This window comes from Somniosus microcephalus, chromosome 34 (genome assembly GCF_052327205.1).
Source record: "Somniosus microcephalus isolate GS21.2 chromosome 34, FLI_Smic_1.0, whole genome shotgun sequence".
Classification (NCBI taxonomy): domain Eukaryota; kingdom Metazoa; phylum Chordata; class Chondrichthyes; order Squaliformes; family Somniosidae; genus Somniosus; species Somniosus microcephalus.
This window is the reverse complement of record NC_141020.1, coordinates 24,766,653-24,786,904: the sequence shown is the minus strand read 5'-3', so window position 1 is coordinate 24,786,904 and position 20,252 is coordinate 24,766,653. Positions and strand designations below refer to the sequence as shown.

General features: G+C 53.7%; 1 protein-coding gene across 3 annotated transcripts in view; it reads right to left on the bottom strand.

Moving 5' to 3' along the window:
* Positions 1 to 20,252, bottom strand: part of LOC147096888 (synaptosomal-associated protein 25-like) — a 381,047-nt gene that overhangs the window by 76,499 nt on the left and 284,296 nt on the right. For all 3 annotated transcript variants that reach the window (XM_085973583.1, XM_085973585.1, XM_085973582.1), the window contains one exon: positions 7,877 to 8,033. In XM_085973583.1, coding sequence (XP_085829709.1) covers positions 7,877 to 7,948 — 72 coding nt within the window. In that variant the 5' untranslated portion in view covers positions 7,949 to 8,033. The remainder of the gene's footprint in view (positions 1 to 7,876; positions 8,034 to 20,252) is intronic.

Genomic DNA, 20,252 nt, shown 5'->3' with positions numbered 1-20,252 from the left:
CGTCTCCGCCCCAGCCTGAGCTCATCCGCTGCTGAAACCCTCATCCCTGCCTTTGTTACATCCAGACTCGACTATTCCGACACCCTCAGGGCCGGCCTCCCACATCCCACCCTCCGTAAATCTGAGCTCATCCGAAACTCTGCTGCCCCGTGTCCTAACTCACACCGAGTCCCGTTCACCCATCACCCCCTGTGCTCACTGCCCCCGTGTCTTAACTCACACCCAGTCCCGTTCACCCATCACCCCCTGTGCTCACTGCCCCGTGTCCTAACTCACACCCAGTCCCGTTCACCCATCACCCCCTGTGCTCACTGCCCTGTGTCCTAACTCACACCCAGTCCCGTTCACCCATCACCCCCTGTGCTCACTGCCCAGTGTCCTAACTCACACCCAGTCCCGTTCACCCATCACCCCCTGTGCTCATTGCCCCGTGCCCTAACTCACAACCAGTCCCGTTCACCCATCACTCCCTGTGCTCACTGCCCCGTGTCCTAACTCACACCCAGTCCCGTTCACCCATCACCCCCTGTGCTCCCTGCCCCGTGTCCTAACTCGCACCCAGTCCCGTTCACCCATCACCCCCTGTGCTCGCTGCCCCGTGTCCTAACTCACACCCAGTCCCGTTCACCCATCACCCCCTGAGCTCACTGCCCCGTGTCCAAACTCACACCCAGTCCCGTTCACCCATCACCCCCTGTGCTCACTGCCCCGTGTCCTAACTCACACCCAGTCCCGTTCACCGATCACCCCCTGTGCTCACTGCCCCGTGTCCTAACTCACACCCAGTCCCGTTCACCCATCACCCCCTGTGCTCACTGCCCTGTGTCCTAACTCACACCCAGTCCCGTTCACCAATCACCCCCTGTGCTCACTGCCCCGTGTCCTAACTCGCACCCAGTCCCGTTCACCCATCACCCCCTGTGCTCACTGCCCCGTGTCCTAACTCACACCCAGTCCCGTTCACCCATCACCCCCTGTGCTCACTGCCCCGTGTCCTAACTCACACCAAGTCCCGTTCACCCATCACCCCCTGTGCTCACTGCCCCGTGTCCTAACTCACCCAGTCCCGTTCACCCATCACCCCCTGTGCTCACTGCCCCGTGTCCTAACTCACACCCAGTCCCGTTCACCCATCACCCCCTGTGCTCACTGCCCCGTGTCCTAACTCACACCCAGTCCCGTTCACCCATCACCCCCTGTGCTCACTGCCCCGTGTCCTAACTCACACCCAGTCCCGTTCACCCATCACCCCCTGTGCTCACTGCCCCGTGTCCTAACTCACACCCAGTCCCGTTCACCCATCACCCCGTGCTCACTGCCCCGTGTCCTAACTCACACCCAGTCCCGTTCACCCATCACCCCCTGTGCTCACTGCCCCGTGTCCTAACTCACACCCAGTCCCGTTCACCCATCACCCCCTGTGCTCACTGCCCCGTGTCCTAACTCACACCCAGTCCCATTCACCCATCACCCCCTGTGCTCACTGCCCCGTGTCCTAACTCACACCCAGTCCCGTTCACCCATCACCCCCTGTGCTCACTGCCCCGTGTCCTAACTCGCACTCAGTCCCGTTCACCCATCACCCCCTGTGCTCACTGCCCCGTGTCCTAACTCACACCCAGTCCCGTTCACCCATCACCCCCTGTGCTCACTGCCCCGTGTCCTAACTCACACCCAGTCCCGTTCACCCATCACCCCCTGTGCTCACTGCCCCGTGTCCTAACTCACACCCAGTCCCGTTCACCCATCACCCCCTGTGCTCACTGCCCCGTGCCCTAACTTGCACCAAGTCCCGTTCACCCATCACCCCCTGTGCTCACTGCCCCGTGTCCTAACTCGCACCCAGTCCCGTTCACCCATCACCCCATGCTCACTGCCCCGTGTCCTAACTCGCACCCAGTCCCGTTCACCCATCACCCCCTGTGCTCACTGCCCCGTGTCCCAACTCACACCCAATCCCGTTCACCCATCACCCCTGTGCTCACTGCCCCGTGTCCTAACTCGCACCCAGTCCCGTTCACCCATCACCCCATGCTCACTGCCCCGTGTCCTAACTCACACCCAGTCCCGTTCACCCATCACCCCCTGTGCTCACTGCCCCGTGTCCTAACTCGCACCCAGTCCCGTTCACCCATCACCCCCTGTGCTCACTGCCCCGTGTCCCAACTCACACCCAATCCCGTTCACCCATCACCCCTGTGCTCACTGCCCCGTGTCCTAACTCGCACCCAGTCCCGTTCACCCATCACCCCATGCTCACTGCCCCGTGTCCTAACTCACACCCAGTCCCGTTCACCCATCACCCCCTGTGCTCACTGCCCCGTGTCCTAACTCGCACCCAGTCCCGTTCACCCATCACCCCCTGGGCTCACTGCCCCGTGTCCTAACTCACACCCAGTCCCGTTCACCCATCACCCCCTGTGCTCACTGCCCCGTGTCCTAACTCACACCCAGTCCCGTTCACCCATCACCCCCTGTGCTCACTGCCCCGTGTCCTAACTCGCACTCAGTCCCGTTCACCCATCACCCCCTGTGCTCACTGCCCCGTGTCCTAACTCACACCCAGTCCCGTTCACCCATCACCCCCTGTGCTCACTGCCCCGTGTCCTAACTCACACCCAGTCCCGTTCACCCATCACCCCCTGTGCTCACTGCCCCGTGTCCTAACTCACACCCAGTCCCGTTCACCCATCACCCCCTGTGCTCGCTGCCCCGTGTCCTAACTCACACCCAGTCCCGTTCACCCATCACCCCCTGTGCTCACTGCCCCGTGTCCTAACTCACACCCAGTCCCGTTCACCCATCACCCCCTGTGCTCACTGCCCCGTGCCCTAACTTGCACCAAGTCCCGTTCACCCATCACCCCCTGTGCTCACTGCCCCGTGTCCTAAGTCGCACCCAGTCCCGTTCACCCATCACCCCGTGCTCACTGCCCCGTGTCCTAACTCACACCCAATCCCGTTCACCCATCACCCCTGTGCTCACTGCCCCGTGTCCTAACTCGCACCCAGTCCCGTTCACCCATCACCCCATGCTCACTGCCCCGTGTCCTAACTCACACCCAGTCCCGTTCACCCATCACCCCCTGTGCTCACTGCCCCATGTCCTAACTCGCACCCAGTCCCGTTCACCCATCACCCCTGTGCTCACTGCCCCGTGTCCTAACTCACACCCAGTCCCGTTCACCCATCACCCCCTGTACTCACTGCCCCGTGTCCTAAATCACACCCAGTCCCGTTCACCCATCACCCCTGTGCTCACTGCCCCGTGTCCTAAATCACACCCAGTCCCGTTCACCCATCACCCCTGTGCTCACTGCCCCGTGTCCTAACTCACACTCAGTCCCATTCACCCATCACCCTGTGCTCACTGCCCCGTGTCCTAACTCACACCCAGTCCCGTTCACCCATCACCCCCTGTGCTCACTGCCCCGTGTCCCAACTCACACCCAATCCCGTTCACCCATCACCCCTGTGCTCACTGCCCCGTGTCCTAACTCGCACCCAGTCCCGTTCACCCATCACCCCATGCTCACTGCCCCGTGTCCTAACTCACACCCAGTCCCGTTCACCCATCACCCCCTGTGCTCACTGCCCCGTGTCCTAACTCGCACCCAGTCCCGTTCACCCATCACCCCCTGTGCTCACTGCCCCGTGTCCCAACTCACACCCAATCCCGTTCACCCATCACCCCTGTGCTCACTGCCCCGTGTCCTAACTCGCACCCAGTCCCGTTCACCCATCACCCCCTGTGCTCACTGCCCCGTGTCCTAACTCGCACCCAGTCCCGTTCACCCATCACCCCCTGTGCTCACTGCCCCGTGTCCTAACTCACACCCAGTCCCGTTCACCCATCACCCCCTGTGCTCACTGCCCCGTGTCCTAACTCACACCCAGTCCCGTTCACCCATCACCCCCTGTGCTCACTGCCCCGTGTCCTAACTCGCACTCAGTCCCGTTCACCCATCACCCCCTGTGCTCACTGCCCCGTGTCCTAACTCACACCCAGTCCCGTTCACCCATCACCCCCTGTGCTCACTGCCCCGTGTCCTAACTCACACCCAGTCCCGTTCACCCATCACCCCCTGTGCTCACTGCCCCGTGTCCTAACTCACACCCAGTCCCGTTCACCCATCACCCCCTGTGCTCACTGCCCCGTGTCCTAACTCACACCCAGTCCCGTTCACCCATCACCCCCTGTGCTCGCTGCCCCGTGTCCTAACTCACACCCAGTCCCGTTCACCCATCACCCCCTGTGCTCACTGCCCCGTGTCCTAACTCACACCCAGTCCCGTTCACCCATCACCCCCTGTGCTCACTGCCCCGTGCCCTAACTTGCACCAAGTCCCGTTCACCCATCACCCCCTGTGCTCACTGCCCCGTGTCCTAAGTCGCACCCAGTCCCGTTCACCCATCACCCCGTGCTCACTGCCCCGTGTCCTAACTCACACCCAATCCCGTTCACCCATCACCCCTGTGCTCACTGCCCCGTGTCCTAACTCGCACCCAGTCCCGTTCACCCATCACCCCATGCTCACTGCCCCGTGTCCTAACTCACACCCAGTCCCGTTCACCCATCACCCCCTGTGCTCACTGCCCCATGTCCTAACTCGCACCCAGTCCCGTTCACCCATCACCCCTGTGCTCACTGCCCCGTGTCCTAACTCACACCCAGTCCCGTTCACCCATCACCCCCTGTACTCACTGCCCCGTGTCCTAAATCACACCCAGTCCCGTTCACCCATCACCCCTGTGCTCACTGCCCCGTGTCCTAAATCACACCCAGTCCCGTTCACCCATCACCCCTGTGCTCACTGCCCCGTGTCCTAACTCACACTCAGTCCCATTCACCCATCACCCTGTGCTCACTGCCCCGTGTCCTAACTCACACCCAGTCCCGTTCACCCATCACCCCGTGCTCACTGCCCCGTGTCCTAACTCACACCCAGTCCCGTTCACCCATCACCCCCTGTGCTCACTGCCCCGTGTCCTAACTCGCACCCAGTCCCATTCACCCATCACCCCCTGTGCTCACTGCCCCGTGTCCTAACTCGCACCCAGTCCCGTTCACCCATCACCCCCTGTGCTCACTGCCCCGTGTCCTAACTCGCACCCAGTCCCGTTCACCCATCACCCCTGTGCTCGCTGATCTACATTGGCTCCCGGTCCGGTAACGCCTCGATTTTAGAATTCTCATCATTGTATTCAAGCCATCCATAGCCTCACCCCTCCCTATCTCTGTAACCTCATCCAGCCCCACAACCCTCCGGAAATTCTGCATTCCTTCAATTCTGGCCGCTTTCCTTAAGCTGCCTAGGCCTGATGCTCCCTCCCTCAACCTCTCTGCCTCTCTCTCCTCCTTTAAAACCGATCTCTTTGACCAGGCTTTTGGTCACCTGTCGGGATGTTTCGAAAGGTCAATATTGAGCGGCAATAGTGAGATAATCCTGCCACTTTATAAATCATTGATGCAATGATTACTTTGTACAGTTCTAGTCGTCACAGTACAGAAGGGATATTGCAGCTATTGAATGGATACTGAAGAGAACAACCAGAATGATTGTGGGGGTGGAGGGATTGGTTTACGAGGAGCGATTGTGTAAATTGGGCATGTGCTCTCTGGAGAAGATTCGGTTGAGAGGTGATGTGATTGCTGGTTTTAGGATTCTAAAAGGGGCTGGCTAATGTCGATCATGACGAGTTGTTTTACCGTGACCAGGACAGTGGAACCAGAGCACACGGTCTGCGCGTGAAGGGGGGCAAATTCACCTGTTCGTGAAGGGGGGCAAATTCACCTGTTCGTGAAGGGGGGCAAATTCACCTGTTCGTGAAGGGGGGCAAATTCACCTGTTCGTGAAGGGGGGCAAATTCACCTGTTCGTGAAGGGGGGCAAATTCACCTGTTCGTGAAGGGGGGCAAATTCACCTGTTCGTGAAGAGGGGCAAATTCACCTGTTCGTGAAGGGGGGCAAATCCACCTGTTCGTGAAGGGGGGCAAATCCACCTGTTCGTGAAGGGGGGCAAATTCACCTGTTCGTGAAGGGGGGCAAATTCACCTGTTCGTGAAGAGGGGCAAATTCACCTGTTCGTGAAGGGGGGCAAATCCACCTGTTCGTGAAGGGGGGCAAATCCACCTGTTCGTGAAGGGGGGCAAATTCACCTGTTCGTGAAGGGGGGCAAATTCACCTGCACGTGAAGGGGGGCAAATTCACCTGTTCGTGAAGGGGGGCAAATTCACCTGTTCGTGAAGGGGGGCAAATTCACCTGTTCGTGAAGGGGGGCAAATTCACCTGTTCGTGAAGGGGGGCAAATCCACCTGTTCGTGAAGGGGGGCAAATTCACCTGTTCGTGAAGGGGGGCAAATTCACCTGTTCGTGAAGGGGGGCAAATCCACCTGTTCGTGAAGGGGGGCAAATTCACCTGTTCGTGAAGGGGGGCAAATCCACCTGTTCGTGAAGGGGGGCAAATTCACCTGTTCGTGAAGGGGGGCAAATTCACCTGTTCGTGAAGAGGGGCAAATTCACCTGTTCGTGAAGGGGGGCAAATCCACCTGTTCGTGAAGGGGGGCAAATCCACCTGTTCGTGAAGGGGGGCAAATTCACCTGTTCGTGAAGGGGGGCAAATTCACCTGTTCGTGAAGAGGGGCAAATTCACCTGTTCGTGAAGGGGGGCAAATCCACCTGTTCGTGAAGGGGGGCAAATCCACCTGTTCGTGAAGGGGGGCAAATTCACCTGTTCGTGAAGGGGGGCAAATTCACCTGCACGTGAAGGGGGGCAAATTCACCTGTTCGTGAAGGGGGGCAAATTCACCTGCACGTGAAGGGGGGCAAATTCACCTGTTCGTGAAGGGGGGCAAATTCACCTGCACGTGAAGGGGGGGCAAATTCACCTGTTCGTGAAGGGGGGGCAAATCCACCTGTTCGTGAAGGGTGGCAAATTCACCTGTTCGTGAAGGGGGGCAAATCCACCTGTTCGTGAAGGGGGGCAAATCCACCTGTTCGTGAAGGGGGGCAAATTCACCTGTTCGTGAAGGGGGGCAAATTCACCTGTTCGTGAAGGGGGGCAAATTCACCTGTTCGTGAAGGGGGGCAAATCCACCTGCGCGTGAAGGGGGGCAAATTCACCTGTTCGTGAAGGGGGGCAAATTCACCTGTTCGTGAAGGGGGGCAAATCCACCTGTTCGTGAAGGGGGGCAAATCCACCTGCGCGTGAAGGGGGGCAAATTCACCTGTTCGTGAAGAGGGGCAAATTCACCTGTTCGTGAAGGAGGGCAAATTCAAAACTAATCTGTGGAAACAATGGGGGCAATTTTAACCTAAAGCGCCCGTCGAGAAACTGCACCCGGCCTGATTTTACTCTCCTCTGAAGTCAATAGAGAGAAATGTTGGGCGAGGTATAAAACCAGCGTCCCACCCCATCCCGTGCGAATTAGGTTCAAGTTACCCCAATGTTTCAGTGAGCGAGCGGTCAATCTATGGAACAGGCTCCCTCGGGAAACAGTGGAAGCAGTTAGCGTTCAAATTAAAATGGGATAGATACCATTCAGAAAATAACACTTTGGGATCCAGTATCTGAGTAATTGGAGACATGAGGTGTGGAGAGTGCAGCGAGCTCGGGAGGAACAGGCGCGTTTGGACTTCTGGTTCCCAAAGCTCTCCACCATTGGGGGTTTCCTCGCCTCGTGTCTGGGTCTGTTGTGACTCACTGATAGAGATTGATCGCTGTGATTGGTCAACAACTCCATTATCATTGGATCTTGCGACTAGAGGCGAAGTAGAGGGAGCGTGGTCTTTTGTTGTCTAGTAATACCGAGCTTTCTATGCAATGGTTAAATGCATTCACAAAGTCACGCCCTCGTGTCTTGGATTTGCCACTCACCTCGTCTGTGATCTGATCAGCACAGCGCTGCATCTCCTCCAGCTCCGACCTCATATCCACGTCTCCGTCCATGGTGCCCCCTGGGGTTTATCACGACAGCGCAGTACGTCACGGAGAAGCACTTGTGGTTGCACACGGCACAGCGGCCTCCGCGGGTCTGAAAACCAGAAAGTGGAACGCTTTAGAATACCCAGCATATTTAGAATACTTATTAAGGTGCCGGCTGTGGCTCAGAGGGCATCACTCTCGCCTCGGAGTCAGAAGGTTCAGGTCTCACTCCAGAGAATTAAGCACAAAATGTTAGGCTGAGGGAGCGCTGCACTGTCGGAGATGTCGTCTTTCGAATGAGGCGTTAAACCGAGGCCCTGTCTGCCCTCGGGCGGATGTAAAAAGATCCCAAGGCCACTATTTTGAAGAAGAGCAGAGGAGTTCTCCCCGGTGTCCTGGCCAATATTTTATCCCTCAACATCAATAAAACAGATTATCTGGTCATTATCACATTGTCCCGATCGCCCTCCAGCCCCCCATCAACCTCCAACTCCCGATCCCCTTCCGACCTCCCCGCTCCGGCACACGATCCCTTCCGACCTCCCCCCTCCAGCTCCCGATCCCCTTCCGACCTCCCCCCTCCGGCACACGATCCCCTTCCGACCTCCCCCCTCCGGCACACGATCCCTTCCAACCTCCCCGCTCCGGCACACGATCCCTTCCGACCCCCCCCGCTCCGGCACACGATCCCTTCCGACCTCCCCCCTCCGGCACACGATCCCCTTCCGACCTCCCCCCTCCAGCTCCTGATTCCCTTCCAAACTCCCCGCTCCGGCACACGATCCCCTTCCGACCTCCCCCCTCCAGCTCCCGATCCCCTTCCGACCTCCCCCCTCCAGCTCCCGATCCCCTTCCGACCTCCCCCCTCCAGCTCCCGATTCCCTTCCGGCCTCCCCCCTCCGGCACACGATCCCCTTCCGACCTCCCCCCTCCAGCTCCCGATTCCCTTCCAAACTCCCCGCTCCGGCACACGATCCCTTCTGACCTCCCCCCTCCAGCTCCCGATTCCCTTCCGACCTCCCCCCTCCGGCACACGATCCCCTTCCAACCTCCCCGCTCCGGCACACGATCCCTTCCAACCTCCCTGCTCCGGCACACGATCCCTTCCAACCTCCCCGCTCCGGCACACGATCCCTTCCGACCTCCCCCCTCTGGCACACGATCCCTTCCAACCTCCCCCCTCCGGCACACGATCCCTTCCGACCTCCCCCCTCCGGCACACGATCCCTTCCGACCTCCCCCCTCCGGCACACGATCCCTTCCGACCTCCCCCCTCCGGCACATGATCCCTTCCGACCTCCCCCCTCCGGCACACGATCCCTTCTGACCTCCCCCCTCCAGCTCCCGATTCCCTTCCGACCTCCCCCCTCCGGCACACGATCCCCTTCCAACCTCCCCCCTCCAGCACACGATCCCTTCCAACCTCCCCGCTCCGGCACACGATCCCTTCCAACCTCCCCCCTCCAGCTCCCGATCCCCTTCCGACCTCCCCCCTCCGGCACACGATCCCCTTCCAACCTCCCCCCTCCAGCACACGATCCCTTCCAACCTCCCCGCTCCGGCACACGATCCCTTCCGACCTCCCCCCTCCAGCTCCCGATCCCCTTCCGACCTCCCCCCTCCGGCACACGATCCCTTCCGACCTCCCCCCTCCAGCTCCTGATCCCCTTCCGACCTCCCCCTCCGGCACACGATCCCTACCGACCTCCACCCTCCAGCTCCTGATCCCCTTCCGACCTCCCCCCTCCGGGTCCCGATCCCTCACCGGCCTCCAATCCTGCCACCCCGATCCCTCCCTCCCTCCCCTGGGCTTCCCGACCGCTTTCTAGCCCTCCCTGCTCCCTACCCGCCTCCAAAGTAAAATTCAGGCCCGAGTTACCTCATTAAACAGCATTCTTCGTGTCAGACTACACAAAGTATTTCCGGCCACACTCGACTATCTCATGACTGTAGCCATTTTGGTTTTTCACTCCGGATAAAGGAGGTGGCCCAGTGTCAATGCCAGAAATTCCTGAAGGAAGGAGCAGGGTTAGGGGTCAACACCCATCTGGTTTGGATTGGGACAGTCCAGATTTTGTGTGGCCTTCCAGAAATTGCTAGAATGAGAGGAACACACAAAATGGCCGCTTATTTTTTTTAAATAAGAGACCATTTTTCCACTCCTGTGTATTCCGATGGGTAGATGTTAGTGATGACACTTTGCTATGCGGCTGCTTCAATAGCAAAGCGAATCTCTGAACTCAAACCATAATCCGCTCCCTGCCCTGCTCATTTATAGAATCATAGATAGAATAGTACAGCACAGAAGGAGGCCATTCGGCCCATCGGCCCTGCGCTGGCTCTTTCGAAGAGCAATCCAGTTAGTCCCACTCCCTCCGCTCTTTCCCCAGATCCCTGCAAATTTTTCTCCTTCAAGTATTTATCCAATTCCCTTTTGAAGGCCACTATTGAATCTGTATCCACCGCCCTATCAGGCAGCGCATTCCAAATCCTCACTACTCGTTGTGAAAAAAAACATTCCTCATGTCGCCTCTGGTTCTTTTGACAATCACCTTAATCTGGGCCCTCTGGTTATCGACCCTTCAGCCATTGGAAACAGTTTCTCTTTGTTTACTCGATCTAAATCCTTCACAATTTTAAACACCTCGATCAAATCTCCTCTTAGCCTTCTCTGCTCCAAGGAGAACAATCCCAGCTTCTCCAGTCTATCCACGTAACTGAAGTCCCTCATCCCTGGAATCATTTTAGTAAATCTCTTCTGTAAGCCTTCACGGCTATTTCTCGCCATTTATCTGGTTTTTCGACTTGGCATGAAAGACCGACCCGAAATTGGGCCTCTTTCTCATTTGATGTTTTCTTGTGTTCATTCTCACCTTAAAGCTCTGTGAAAAGCATGGGATATGGGGAACGGAGCAGCCACCAGTGTGACTCATCTTTTTATAAAGCTGTTTACAAACTCGTCAAACAGATAATTCAAGTCTTAAATGCTGGAAAAGTGCAGGAGGTCCATTCAGTGTGTGAAAGATCAGGAGTGGTTAACACCTTCTAATGAAGGGCTTACCTGTAATGGTAGCCTGGCTTTCTCTGACAGACCTGCTGTGTATTCCCAGTATTTTTTGAGGATTAAGAAAAGACTTGCATTTCTATAGCGCCTTCCACGACCACTGGATGTCTCAAAGCGCTTTACAGCCAATGAAGTACTTTCTGAAGTGTAGTCACTGTTGTAATGTGGGAAACGCAGCAGCCAATTTGCGCACAGCAAGCTCCCACAAACAGCAATGTGATAATGACCAGATAATCTGTTTTTGCTATGTTGATTGAGGGATAAATATTGGCCCCAGGACACCGGGGAGAACTCCCCCTGCTCTTCTTCGAAATAGGGCCATGGAATCTTTTACAGCCACCTGAGAGAGCAGACGGGGCCTCGGTTTAACGTCTCATCTGAAAGACGGCACCTCTGACAGTATCATCCATGTTTCCTTTAACTTGATTCAGAGGAATCCACCAATTACAGTACTACACAACAACTCCATTTATTTCTACAGTTCCAATAAAATGTTTAAAAAGGTACAGATGATCCATTTTGAAGCTGTTTGCTGCAGTCATCTTGATCCTACTCTCTGGAACTCCCTTAACACCTCTGCCGTGCTACTTTCCCCCCACTTTAGATGCCTCATCAACAGTTATCTTTTCGACTATTCGAGATTGTGTCAGCTGTGACTCACCTCTGAGTCAGAAGGTTGTGGGTTCAAGTCCCACTCCAGAGACTTGAGCATAAAAATCCAGGCTGACACTCCCAGTGCAGTGCTGAGGGAGTGCGGCACTGTCAGAGGTGCCATCTTTCGGATGAGACGTTAAACCGAGGCCCCGTCTGCTCTCTCAGGTGGATGCAAAAGATCCCATCACACTATAGTGAAGAACAGCAGGGGGAGTTCTCCCCGGTGTCCTGGGGCCAATATTTATCCCTCAACCAACATCACTAAAACAGATTATCTGGTCATTGTCACATTGCTGTTTGTGGGAGCTTGCTGTGCGCAGATTGGCTGCCGGGTTTCCTACATTGCAACAGTGACTCCACTTCAAAAAGTACTTCATTGGCTGTAAAGCGTTTTGGGACGTTGTGAAAGGCACGAGCCCTAATTCCTTCCATTCTCTTATCTCAGTTTCTGGTTCTGCTCTGCGAAGCACCTGGGGATGTGTTGGTCTGTTAAAGGCACAGCCCAAGTGGAAGGTGCTGCCCGTTTCTGCGATTCAAAAGCCTCTGCCTTGTGAAAGCTCAGGTGGAGGTTCAGGGGGAATGGAAGAGTTAAAGATCGAAAGCAGAAACTCTGTGACGTCGAGAACATCCAGCAGTGAGTCAGGAATAACTAAAACCTCACTTGAGACACAGACGCTTGCAGTGAAAGGTCAGGCGGGTCTGGAATGGGGCAGTTCATCATTTTAACAGCCAATAATGGCAGCCTCCCAGCCATTAGGAGAGAAGACCATTTCTCAATCCAGTCCGAAGCAGAAAGGTGAAGATAGAATTTTGTTTTATCGCCGTCATTTCAACAAAGTAACTAGTAACGATCTTGCGTCTATTCCTCTGTACCAGGGGCTTGGACGGTGTCATCTTTGGTGCTCATCAAGGTGAGGAACATTAGTGCTAGAGAACGGAGAAGCTTCTATTTCAGGCACTCACACCCCGATTTTAACGGGGGGTGGGGGGGGGGGTGGGTATGGTGGGCGCGAGACTCTAAGCGGGCGGAGCACCCTGGGGAGTCCAGGGGCGTGGATCTTAATGGCCGGGCCTCATTTACATAAATTAGGAACAGCCCCGCCCAAACCCAGCCAGATCCACTCCCTAACCACCGGGCGGGGGCGGGTATTCGGGGGCATTCACGGGAACGGTCCCCAGCAGTCCTGAGGGGGGGTCTGGACGTGATCGGGGTCGGGGGGACTCTGGAAAGAAATCCGCGCTGCGGCAGACCTTCTTGGCAATGGCACTGTTAATGGAGGAGGACTCTGCACACCTTAAAAGAAAGAAATACTTGCATTTCTATAGCGCTTTTCACGACCACCGGACGTCTCAAAGTGCTTTACAGCCAATGAAGTACTTTTGAAGTCACTGTTGTGATGTGGGGAAATGTGGCAGCCAATTTGTGCACAGCAAGCTCCCACAAACAGCAATGTGATAATGACCAGATAATCTGTTTTAGTGATGTTGGTTGAGGGATAAATATTGGCCCCAGGACACTGGGGAGAACTCTCCCTGCTCTTCTTTGAAATAGTGGCCGTGGGATCTTTTACATCCACCTGAGAGGGCAGACGGAGCCTCGGTTTAACATCTCATCCGAAAGACGGCATCTCCGACAGTGCAGCACTCCCTCAGCGCCGCGCTGGGAGTGTCAGCCTGGATTATGTGCTCCAGTCTCTGGAGTGGGGTTTGAACCCACAGAGGCAAACTGGCACATTGGGTCAGGAGCTGGTGATGTGGAAATATTAATAATTAAGACCCTCAATTAATTTTTAGCAGCCGCGGGGAACCCAGATTTTCTGGACGCCTGTTTAAAACGCCAATCTGAAGATCTAGGTGGGGAACTCACAGATTCGCTCTTATCCTCTTTCAGCCTGGGAAAAGGGTAGGCAGCCCCACAGTGTAAGCTGGCGGCAACTGAGACAATCTCCCTCGGGCTTGGCAGCAATGACTGGAAGTATAAATCCCAGCCACTGGGGAAGGGAGAGTGGAGGGGAAGAATCGAATGGGATTGTCTAGCTGAGACAGGAGAGCGATGGAAGGCCCTCGAATGATTTGGTAGTCCTTCCGGGGCTCCAGGGCCCACAATCTCTCTCTCTGCCTCGGATGTGGGCTGTTTGCAGCTTGTTCAAGCGCCATTGCCTTATGTTAATCCGCACACTGGTTCGGTTAACTGGGATCATTGTTGAAATCGCTCGGTTGGGAAAAGAAATATCCGCACGTTGTGTCCACGCAAAATCCCACTGCTCCGCTTCCCTGTCATTGGAGTTGCCGCTCTTTCCTTCACCGAGCCACACTAACAGGGAGACACCATTGATCCTGTTGGATTCAAGGTGGAGGCTGCCTGTACCACACTGAGCCAACGTGACGTGCGAGCAATGACCGACAGGAAACGACCCTCTGGTCCATCCAGCCCGTTCCACACAACTGCGATGTCTTGTGCAGCACAATATCATAGAATCGTACCGCACAGAAGGAGGCTATTCAGCCCATCATGCCTGTGCCGGCTCTTTGAAAGAGCTCTCCAATTAATCCCACTCCCCTTCTCTTTCCCCACAGCCCTGCAACTTTTAAACACCTTGATTAGATCAACCCTCAAACCTTCTAAACTCAGGGAAACACAAGCCTAGTCTGTGTAACCGCTCCTCATAATCGAACCCTTTGAGCCCCGGTATCATTCTGGTGAATCTGCGCTGCTCCTCCTCCGAGGCCAGTCTACCCTTCCTGAGGGGCGGGGCCCAGAACTGAACCCAGTGCTCCAGGTGGAGTCTAACCAAGGCTCTGGCACGACCTTCTCCTCTTTGTGTTCCAGAACCTTGAGATAAAGGCCAGCATGCCATCAGCCTTGTTCGTTATTTTTTGTACCTGCCCACTAGATTTTTAGTGATTTCTGGACTTGGTCCTCCACAGTTCCTAGTTTCTCACCATTAAGAAAATATTCCGATTTCTCTTTCTCAGATCCAGAGTGGATGACCTTCTGGGGAAGGTGGGACTTGTACAAGTCGGACGGGTTGCACCTGAACCAGAACGGGACAAATATCCTTGTGGGGAGGTTTGCTAGCACTGTTGGGTGGGGGGGGGGTTTAAACTAACTTGGCAGGGGGATGGGATACAGAGTGGAGCTATAATAGGGGGTGATGTACAGCCAACTATAGAAGAAAAAACAAGTCAGCTTGGAAGGCAGGGCAAATATGTAACGGCACAAGGGAGTAGGGCAAGGCTGGATGGCATTTATTTTAATGCAAGGAGTCTTGCGAATAAGGTGAATGAACTGAAGGTGTTGATGAACACATGGGAGTATGATATTGTTGCTATCACGGAGACATGGTTGAGGGAGGGGCAGGACTGGCAGCTCAATATTCCGGGGTATAGAATCTTCAGGCGAGACGGGGGGGGGGGTGGTAAAAAGAGGAGGGGGTGTCGCAATATTAATCAAGGAGTCAATTACTGCTGTAAGGAGGGATGACATATTAGCAGGTTCCTCTAATGAGGCCATATGGGTAGAACTTAAAAACAAAAAGGGGGCAAGCACTTTGCTGGGAGTGTACTATAGGCCCCCAAACAGTCAGGGGGAGATAGAGGAACAGATATGTAGGCAAATCTCAGAGAAATGTGCAAATAATAGGGTAATAATAGTGGGGGATTTCAACTTCCCCAATATTAACTGGGATAGTCAGAGTGTGAAAGGCTTAGAGGGTGCAGAATTCTTAAAGTGCATCCAGGAGAGCTTTTTGAGCCAGCATGTGGAGAGTCCTACAAGAGAGGGGGCAGTACTGGACCTAATTCTAGGGAATGTGGCCAGGCAAGTGGTAGAAGTGTTACTGGGTGAGCATTTTGGTGACAGTGACCATAATTCGGTGAGATTTAAGGTAGTCATGGAAAAGGACAGAGATGGACCGGAAATAAAGGTTCTAAATTGGGGGAAGGCTGATTTTAATATGATAAGGCAGGATCTGGCCAAAGTGAACTGGGATCAGCTACTTGTAGGAAAATCCACATCGGAGCAATGGGAATCTTTCAGAAAGGAAATTGAGAGAGTACAATGGCAACATGTTCCCGTAAAGGTCAAGGGTGGGACCAACAAGCCCAGGGAACCTTGGATGTCAAGGGATATACGAGAATGGATTAGGAAAAAAAGGGGGGCTTTTGGCAGATACAAAGGACTAAAGACAGAGGAAGCCCTAGAGGAGTATAAAAAGTGCAGGGGGATACTTAAAAAAGAAATTAGGAGAGCGAGGAGGGGCCATGAAATAACATTGGCGAGCAAAATAAAGGAAAATCCTAAGGTGTTTTATAAGTATATTAAGGGCAAGAGGATAACTAGGGAAAGAGTAGGGCCCATTAGGGACCAAAGTGGCAATCTGTGTGCGGAGCCAGAAGATGTAGGTGGGGTTTCAAATGAATTTTTTGCATCTGTGTTCACTATGGAGAAGGACGATGTAGATATAGAAATCGGGCAGGGGGACTGTGATATACTTGAACATATTAGCATCGAGAGGGAGGAGGTACTAGCAGTTTTAGCAGGCTTAAAAGTGGATAAATCCCCAGGCCCGGACGAGATGTATCCCAGGCTGCTGTGTGAGGCAAAGGAGGAGATTGCAGGGGCTCTGACACAAATTTTCAGAACCTCTCTGGCCACAGGGGATGTGCCAGAGGACTGGAGAGCAGCTAACGTAGTACCATTATTCAAGAAGGGTAGTAGGGATAAACCAGGGAATTACAGGCCAGTGAGCCTAACATCAGTGGTAGGGAAATTATTGGAAAAAATTCTGAGGGACAGAATTAGTCTCCACTTGGAGAGGCAAGGATTAATCAGGGATAGTCAGCGTGGCTTTGTCAAGGGAAGATCATGTCTGACCAATTTGATTGAATTTTGCGAGGGGGTGACTAGGTGTGTGGATGAGGGTAGTGCAGTGGATGTGGTTTACATGGATTTCAGTAAGGCTTTCGATAAAGTCCCGCATAGGAGACTGGTCGAGAAGGTAAGAGCCCATGGGATCCAGGGTGCCTTGGCACATTGGATCCAAAACTGGCTTAGTGCAGAAGGCAGAGGGTGATGGTCGAAGGTTGTTTTTGTGACTGGAAGCCTGTGTCCAGTGGGGTACCGCAGGGATCGGTGCTGGGTCCCTTGCTGTTTGTGGTCTACATTAATGATTTGGATGTGAATGTAAAAGGTATGATCAGTAAGTTCGCAGATGACACGAAAATTGGTGGGGTGGTAAATAGCGAGGAGGGTAGCCTCAGTCTGCAGGATGATATAGATGGGTTGGTCAGATGGGCGGAACAGTGGCAGATGGAATTTAACCCTGAAAAGTGTGAGGTGATGCATTTTGGAGGGACTAACAAGGCAAGGGAATACACAATGAATGGTAAGACCCTAGGAAAGACAGAGGATCAGAGGGACCTTGGTGTGCATGTACATAGATCCCTGAAGGCAGCAGAACAGGTGGATAAGGTGGTTAAAAAGGCATATGGGATACTTACATTCTATGCCTCGGCTAATGAAGGCAAGAGCAGGGAGGTTATGGTGGAGCTGTACAAAACGCTAGTTAGGCCACAGCTGGAATACTGTGTGCAGTTCTGGTCGCCACACTATAGGAAGGATGTGATTGCTTTGGAGAGGGTGCAGAGGAGATTCACCAGGATGTTACCTGGGCTGGAGTGCTTCAGCTATGAAGAAAGACTGGACAGGCTGGGGTTGTTTTCCTTGGAGCAGAGAAGGCTGAGGGGGGACCTGATTGAGGTGTACAAAATTATGAGGGGCATAGATAGGGTAGATAGAAAGGAACTTTTTCCCTTAGTAGAGGGGTCAATAACAAGGGGGCATAGATTCAAGGTGAGGGGCAGGAGGTTTAGAGGGGATTTGAGGAAGAACTTTTTCACCCAGAGGGTGGTTGGAATCTGGAACTCACTGCCTGAAAGGGTGGTAGAGGCAGGAACCCTCACAACATTCAAGAAGCATTTGGATGAGCACTTGAAATGCCATAGCATACAAGGCTACGGACCAAATGCTGGAAAATGGGATCAGATTAGACAGGGCTTGATGGCCGGCGCGGACGCGATGGGCCGAAGGGCCTCTTTCTGTGCTGTATAACTCTTATGACTCTATGACCTCACATTTCACCGCATTGAACTCCATCTACCATAATGCTGGCCACTCAATGAATCCGTCTTTGTCCCTTTGTAGCTTCCTGCTCCCCTTTGCACGACTTACTGTGCCTCACAACTTAGTGTCATCTGCAAACTTGGATACATATATTGTCCCATGGCGGCTGGGCTGCCATGATACCTTGTCAATGTGTGAGCCTCAATAGTGAATGCCAATCGGCTATTTGACTGTGGAGGCATCATAGCTGAACCCAATGCTGTCATTTGATATACATTTTTTTTTATTCGTTCCGGGATGTGTGTGTCGCTGGCAAGGCCAGCATTTATTGCCCATCCCTAGTTGCCCTTAAGAAGGTGGTGGTGAGCCGCCTTCTTGAACCGCTGCAGTCCGTGTGGTGAAGGTACTCCTACAGTGCTGTTAAGGAGGGAGTTCCAGGATTCTGACCCAACGATGATGAAGGAATGGCGATATATTTCCAAGTCAGAGTGGTGTGTGACTTGGAGGGGAACTTGGAGGTGGTGGTGTTCCCATGCGCCTGCTGCCCTTGTCCTTCTCGGTGGAAGAGGTCGCGGGTTTGGGAGGTGCTGCCGAAGAAGCCTTGGCGAGTTGCTGCAGTGCATCTTGTAGATGGTACACACTGCAGCCAAGGTGCGCCGGTGGTGCAGGGAGTGAATGTTTAAGGTGGTGGATGGGGTGCCAATCAAGCGGGCTGCTTTGTGCTGGATGGTGTCGAGCTTAGTGTGTTGTTGGAGCTGCACTCATCCAGGCAAGTGGAGGGTATTCCATCACACTCCTGACTTGTGCCTTGTAGATGGTGGAAAGGCTTTGGGGAGTCAGGAGGTGAGACATTCGCCAAAGAGCCTATGCACTGTGCAGCAATGGTCACTACCTCCTATCTCTTTTGCAGAATATAACCAGCTCTCTTTTGCTTACTTGTGCCTATCCCAAGACTGCTCAGTAAGAACAAATGATGAAAATGAACAGGAAGGCATCCACTGTAGTCTATTCCACAGTGGTATCACAATAAGGGTTGACATCTGACGCCAGGACTAAAGTACGCACAATTTATCACTCCAACCGTCCGATACTTTATAAAACCCATTCCAGAGAACCATATAAATTCCCTGATGGAAGGAGTCCCAACGTGGATGGTCCTTTGCTAATGCTAATCCCACTGCCCTGCTCTCTCCCTATAGATCTGTATCTTCTGCTTCAAACTCTTATCTAGTTTTCCCTTAAAAGGTGCAATGGTCTCTGCCTCAACTACCCCCCGCGGCAGAGCACTCCATACTCCAAGAGCCCTCCGCGCAGAGAGATTTCTCCTAACCTCCCTCTCGCTCGCTTAATTTGAAATTGTTCACCCTTCATCACTGACTCCCCACCAGAGGAAATAATCTGTCCCCATTCAGCTGATCAAAACCGTTCATATTTAAAAAAAATCTCTATTTAATCTCCGCTTAGTCTTCTGTGCTCCAGTGAAAATAGTCTCAGTATCTCAAGTCTCTGCTCATCCCTGGCACCATCTCAATGTATGAAAAACATTGACTTCTTCCTCAGTGAACCCTTTGTGCCCTTGTCGAAACGTTGACAATTATGAATGGCCTCTTAATGAATATTAGGTTTATAGCCCAAGTACATTACAATGTCATCTGTATAATATTTATACAATAGCAAAATACTGCGGCTGCTGGAAATCTGAAATAACAACAGAAAACGCTGGAAAAACTCAGCAGGCCAGGGCAGCATCCGTGGAGATAGAAACAGAGTCAATGTTTCAGGTCGATGACCTTTCGTCAGAACTGGAAAAAAACATATAATATTTATGTTGGCCTATGAAGTATTGTCTGGAGCGAACACCTAAAGGGACTATGTTACCCTTTGTATTACAAGATCTGAAGATAAGCATGGTGGAGGAAGGCCATTTTAAGAAAGAAATTGCATTTATACAGCGCATTTGATGATCTCAGGACGTCCCAAGACGCTTTACAGTCAATGAAGTACTTTTGAAGTGTAGTCACTGTTGTAATGTAGGAAACGCAGTAGCCAAAGCTCCCACAAGCAGCAATCAGATAAATGACCAATCTGTTTTTTGGGATGTTCATTGAGCAGAAAGTTTGGCCTGGCCTTTTTCAAATAGAGCAATGGGATCTTTCACATTGACCAGACAAGGGCTCGCTTCCAAAAGACGGCACCTCCGACAGTGCAGTGCGTCCACAGTACTGCACCGAACATGCTCAAGTCTCTGCAGTGGAGCTTGAACCCACGACCTTCTGGCTCGGAGGCGAGAGTGCTGCCCACTGAGCCACGGCCGGCACATTTGAAGGTGCTTTTTTCTCTTCCTTCGCCCCACCATTGGCGGCCGTGCCTTCAGCTGTCTAGGCCCAACGCGATGGAATTCCCTCCCGGAACCTCTCCGACTTGCGAGCTCTCCTTTCTCCTTAAAAGCTACCTCCTTGGTCACCTGTCCTAATATCTCCAATAAC